Consider the following 6,000-nt stretch of genomic DNA (forward strand, 5'->3'; position numbering starts at 1 on the left):
TGCTCCTGCGGCCTCCGTGGCCTCAGCCATGGGAACTCAGTGGCTCCAGCTCAGTTGAGGATGACATTTCCAGGTCGCAGCTCTGGCCCAACCTGCTGGGGCCTGGGCCTGGCCTCAGGCTGCCACCATCCACCCCAGGCCCCCAGCTGGCTCCCAGCTCCCTGCTCCCAGCCAGACAGAATTGCTTGATCAGCCCTTCCTGTGCTGAGTTCAGGGCACATTTATATACTGGAGACAACGTACCTCCAATCCCTCAGTCCCCAGTTTGAAAGCAAATGGGTCTCTAAATGTCGTGGCTTGTTACAGAGGGTCAACGTGACACCAGCCTCTACAATGCCAGATAGCACAGTCATCCCTGGCTCGTGTGAGTGGGTCGAGACTGTCCCACCAAGACCCCCACTACCCAGACACAGTCTGAGAGGTCAGACGCCCAGCAGCCCAGTGTTCAGCTGTGACTCTCTATCCACGGCCGACATTCAAGTCTTACCCGGCGTTCAGCTGTGGTTCTCTGTCCACAGCCCACACTACAGTCTCATCCTGCGCCCTGGCTCCTTGTTTGTGACCAAGCTCTTGATCACACGGTGCTGGTCACGGCACGTCAGCCCGAGCATGTGGATGGCTTCACACGGTCCCTCCTCTCAGGCCGGACACCAGCCTGGAGGCCATGTCAATGATCCCGAGGTGGAGGACAGCAAGAGAGGTGGGGATTGGTGCTTGTGAGGTCAGCCCCATGCCAGCTGCCTCAGGCCCAGAGAGCCAGGGTTCAAGGGGTGCGGGGCTTCTAACCCAACTGGGGACCATAGCCATGCTCCCCCCACAGAGCTCACCTACGCTTGCTGCTCACTCCCCTGGCTGCCTGGGTCTCCATTCTCAGGCCTCAAAAGGTGGATGCATCCCCTGGGTGCCTGGGTCTCCAGCCTCGCTCCCCAGCAGGCTGATGCGTCCCTGCTGACCCCAGCCTCTTCTTTCAGGAGGGCTCCCTCTCTGGTTTGCTAAGAACGGGCTCTCAGGCCCTCCTCACTCCCTGGCAGTTCCCCAGTCTATTTTTTATTTCCTTTGAACTCTCCTGCCTCGGCCCAAAGAGCTCCCGCATCTCCAGCCTTGTCCGCTCTCTGGAGCACCAGATCCAGCATCCACCTGCTCTGAGACAGCTTCACCTGGTTTCCCATAGACCCCCACGTTCAGCACGGCCTGGGTGGAACCCAGCATCTCCACCCAGATCTGTGGCCCAGCAGTCCCCCAAGCCAGGGCTCCCCTCTGTCTGCTCAGTCCCCTTTGAAATCCCTGCCCAAGGCAGCTCCTCTACACACCATGGCCCATGCCCCAGCTCAGACCCTTCCTTTTTCCTTGGACCGTCACAATTAAGTTACCCATCTCCAGCCGCCCTCCACCTTCCATCCACCCCCGAGACGGCTTGCGAGACACAAAGACCCTCATCCTGAGCCTCACCCACCCACTCCTAAGCCAGAGGACCAGCCTGGTGCCAGTGAATAACGGCTAATTTCCATTGACAAAAGTCACAACTGGAGAGAATCCTCCTCCCTGTGTGTGTGTGTGTGTGTGTGCATGGGTGCGCACGCGCACCCATATACACACACAAATTTACATGTATATGTGACTCTGACATTATTTTTCTTAAAATTTGGACCGCTGCTCCCATGAGCAGGCAAATAGCAAATGCATGTTAAAATCAAACCTCAGAAACAACGATGACACAGCCGACAAGGCGCGTGTGAGCTCACAGCGGTGATTTTATGCCACAGTCATGTAGAGTGTCATGTTCAGAAGCCAGACCTAAGTGTATCCACATTTCCAGACACTCCACATGGAGCACTGGAACACCCACAGGCTCTGCCACCAGGACGCACATCAGAACCTCTCACAGGCTGGGCAAAGCCCAGCGCCTCTGCCCGGTACACCACAGCATTCGCCACTCCCCACCCCACTCACATGCCTCGAGACGGCACTGTCGCCAGTGAGTCCTTTCAGCGTTTCTGAGGCTGAATGCACCGCCCCACCCCCATCTGCACCTGCGGCAGCAACCCCCCGGCCCCCAGCAGCCCCTGTTTCCCTTGCTGGGAAACCCGATGAGAAGGGACTAACTACCGTGTCTGGAGCAGAACACCTCCGGCTGCCCAAACTTGGTCTGGGGCCATCTCCCACCCTGGCTAGGACCTCCAGGCAGAAGGCCCAATCTGACACCCTCCTCCAGGCCCCCTGAGGTCCAGCCCAGCCCACAGCAGGAAATCTGAGTGCCCCATGGATCAGACCAAGGAGGGAGCAGGTGCAGGTTACACAGCCGCAGACCCTGGGAACCCAACCCAGAGCACATGCCTAACCAGGATGGAAAATCCCACCCAAGGGTCACTGCACACGCCATGGAAACACTGGAAACATTCTAACCGCCCTGGGTGGCCCACGTGGAAAGTAGTGACAGGTCCCCATCGGCCTCTGCCCCATCCCCACATGGTGTGGGGTTCTGGCCAGTCACTGACCCCAGGAATCTAGACGCCGCTGGAGGCTGGTTCCCACCTCTCTCCCTTCACGGTAAGGGATTTTCACCCCCCAACCCCCACCCTGCGATGCAGGGTTCTCAAACACCGCTGCTGATAGTTTCGGAACGCCGCTGCCTCTCGGCCCCCCTCCCCACCCATCCAGGGGCCTGAGTTCTCAATCTTGGTTAATCAATAACCAGAGCCGTCAGGCCTCAGTGAAACGGCAATGCAGGGGCGCGTGAATGGAGGGTGGGGGCAGGCAGGGGTGGTGACCATTCCAACACGCCCCGCGCGGCCCCAGGCAGTGCTGAACAGTCGGGAGCTGGACCTCGGCGCCCAGGCCCTTGGTGTCATGGGACAGAGGAGCGAGGGAGACGGGACTCTGAGCAAACAGAGCCTCGCTCCAAAAAAGGGCGAGGGCCCAAGACAGGTGCAGCGGGCAGGCTAAGCGGTCCTCTCCCTGACCTCTCCAACTCCGGAGGGGCGGCAGGACCCCATCGCCTAGTCCGAGCGACTGGTGATAGGCCCCAGCCCCTAAGACGCGCGGACGCAGGAGTTCGGGGCGAAGGGGCGGCAGCCGGTTCGGAGCCCCACTCCCCGGCACCAGCGCGCGAGCTCCCCGGGGCTCACCTGGCCGCGGCCCGACAGCGAGAAGGTGGCGTGGCTGGCGAAGCGCGCGCTGCCCAGGCGAGGCGCGCGGTCCGGGACCCCGGGCGCGGGCGGGGGGCTGGGCGTGCCGGGGGTGCCCGGGGTGCCAGGCGCCGGGGACATCCCGCTGGCCAAGCCCAGCGCCTCCACCTGGCGCGTTAGGCGCTCGAGCTGCGCCTGCAGCCGCTGGTTGTCCCGCTGCAGCTCCGCCACCGTGCGCGCCAGGGGGCCGGCCAGGCGCAGCGCCTCCGCCACCCGCCGCTCCACGCCGCGCTGCAGCCCCTGCATGTCCTCGTGCAGCGCGCGCACCGCGCCCTCCAGCGCCGCCTCGTAGTGGCCCAGCGCCTCGCGCACGGTGCGCGCCTCCTGCGCGTCGGGGGCCGGCTCCATGACCCAGCGGGGTGCGCGGGGCGAGAGAGGGCAGGGAGGGGAGAGGATCCGAGCTCCGCAGCTCCGGGCTGCGACTGGCCGTGCGCGGCTGGCTTCGCCCGAGGGGCGGCCGGGGAGGCGGGCGCGGGGCGGGACCTCGGGGGCGGGGCCGGGGCCGGGGCCGACTCGGGGACACCTCCCCCAGCCCTGGAGCCCAGCGAGACGGTGCGGACGGAGAGCTCGCCCAGCCTCCCTTCTCCCCGGCTCCGCACTGAGCCCTGCGGGAGGGGCGGCGGGCACACCCGAAGAAGGCCCTGGCCCCCAGTGGACCGAGGAGAGCACACCCGGGCTGACGCGTTCTCTCGGGGCTCTTACCCGCAAGGCCCAGGTTCTGCCGGGAGCCTAGACTCCGGCCCTACTTGGGGGCACCTAGAGCAGCAGCTCCCAGCGCTGCCGCCCTCCCCGCGGGGCCCTCCCTGCGCAGCGGGCACGCGCTCACCTGTAGGACCTCCGACTGCAAAATTGCACCTGTTCTAAGACCTCAGGGAGGAGACAGGTGGTGAGGTCCCCTCCCTGACTCTGCAACTATGCGCTCTCCCCTCCCAGTCCTGCTCTGTGTAGCAAGATCTTCGTGCCCTTCGCACTAGTGTTCGGTGGAGGCTCCGGGCTCACCAAGGGCCCTCTGTTAGGGGGGCCTGGAGAGGCTAAGGGCAGACGGGGAAAGAAGGGGGCGCCAGGGCTGAATCTCCAAACCCTGGAATGGGCGGCTTTGGGACTAATCGCCCCCTCCTCCAAGGAGAGTCTCAGTCACTGGCCTCTACCCACAGGCCAGGGGACCTACTGTGATTCCTTCTCAATGCTTTTCATGCCTGAACCCAGAAAGTTCCCCCTTCCAAACACACACCCCCAACCGCCACCGGAAAAGGGAAGGAAAACAGGGTTGCTTTAAAAGGATGCAGTGATGGGCAACGCTCGCTCTCCGTTTTCACTGTATCATAAAGCTGATTTCAAATCAAAATGGGAACGTATACCCCTTTGTACAAAAAGCCTTTTTTTTTTTTTTTTTTTTTTTTTTAAGACAGAGTTTCGCTCTTGTTACCCAGGCTGGAGTGCAATGGCGCTATCTCGGCTCACCGCAACCTCCGCCTCCTGGGTTGAAGCAATTCTCCTGCCTCAGCCTCCCGAGTAGCTGGGACTACAGGCACGCGCCACCATGTCCAGCTAATTTTTGTATTTTTAGTAGAGACGGGGTTTCACCATGTTGAACCAGGAAGGTCTCGATCTCTTGACCTCGTGATCCACCCGCCTCGGCCTCCCAAAGTGCTGGCATTATAGGCGTGAGCCACCGCTCCCGGCCTACAAAAAAAAAAAAAAAAAAAAAAAAAAAGCCTTTTCTAACTGGCCTTCTTTTTCCCAAGCCTGGCCTGCCTGAAAGAGGCCCAGAGACTGGGCAGGCACAGCCAGCTGACCTGCAGGAAGGAGAAGTCTGAAAGGCTTGTTCGTATCGTGTTCAGCTCCCAAGGGTGTTTGGAGCTTCCAAACCCTCCAGGGTTGGCCATCATTGCCCCAAAGGAGCTGGAGCAGCCTCACAGATGCTAAATGCTGGTTCTCTCTCCCACCCCCCGCCCCAAGGGCACAGGAAAGCGCGCCGAGTTACCTAATCCAAGGAGCCTTCCGGCAATTATTTCATGAAAAAGTCAAATGCCAAAAGGTGTGCATGTTGCATGGATGCGTGAGCGTGTGTGTGCGTTCCAAGTAGCCATCTGGACAAGGTAAGCCGAACCGCTCCCCGAATTCTTCCTCCAGGTGGAATCTCTCGTAGCAGCCTCCAGAGACGCTGCTGCTGCTGCTCTTTACAGACAGCACTCAGAGCCCCTGCAGGCCTCAGCACAAGAACCTGGAGTTCAGAAACCCTGGTCTCAGCCACAGAAGCCAGTCCCTTCCCATGTAAGATCCAAGAAAGGACCGTATGGAGAAGTCTTGAGAGGGACTGGCTGCACTGGTCCCCAGCCTTCTCTCCATCCTCCAGGAGAAGGCAGGCTGGCTGGGCCATGGGTGGGAAGCCTGGCAGGGAGGAGGAGGTGACCGATGGCAGAGCCCGGCTGCCTGGGATGCATCCACACTCCCCAACCTCAGGTCGTTATCTGGTGCCTCCTGAGCCACATAAGAATGTCTAAGAGGAGCTTCCTGGGAACAGGGTCTGGCTGCTTCTGGAGCCAGAGGAGGGACTCAGTCAAGGGCAGATCTGGGGGCTCAGTGCGGGTTCTGGGAAGGCAGATGGCACAAGACCATCCCTCTGGCTCCTTTTTCTCAGCAGTCAGACCCTCGAGTCAGTAGCTGGAGGTGCACCTAGGAGAGGAGAGAGGAGCCAGGGGCGTGAGGAAGAGGGTGATTCTGGGGTGGGAAGGGGGAGGGAGATGGAGGGTCAGCACCACCCTCTGACCTGGCTCCATAACAGATGGAGCCACGCCGCAGCTCTGCTTCCAGG

General features: G+C 61.2%; 1 protein-coding gene across 4 annotated transcripts in view; it reads right to left on the reverse strand.

Annotated features, from left to right (window-relative positions):
- SMTNL2 (smoothelin like 2) overlaps window positions 1–3,933 on the reverse strand; it is a 28,601-nt gene extending 24,668 nt beyond the window's left edge. The window contains exon 1 of one of the 4 annotated variants that reach the window (XM_064378011.1): window positions 3,888–3,933. Coding sequence is in view for 2 of the 4 variants with exons in the window: in XM_064378008.1 (XP_064234078.1) it covers window positions 3,126–3,533 (408 nt within the window). In the remaining 2 variants the exon portion in view is untranslated. Of the gene's footprint in view, window positions 1–2,106; window positions 2,171–3,125; window positions 3,610–3,887 lie in introns of those variants that run through there. The other 3 variants (XM_064378008.1, XM_064378009.1, XM_064378010.1) reach the window with 3 other exon arrangements.
- Between the last annotated feature and the right edge of the window lie 2,067 nt (window positions 3,934–6,000).

Source organism: Aotus nancymaae, unplaced genomic scaffold (assembly GCF_030222135.1).
Source record: "Aotus nancymaae isolate 86718 unplaced genomic scaffold, 86718_ANA_hifiasm-v0.15.2.pri h1tg000018l, whole genome shotgun sequence".
Taxonomy (NCBI): Eukaryota; Metazoa; Chordata; class Mammalia; order Primates; family Aotidae; genus Aotus; species Aotus nancymaae.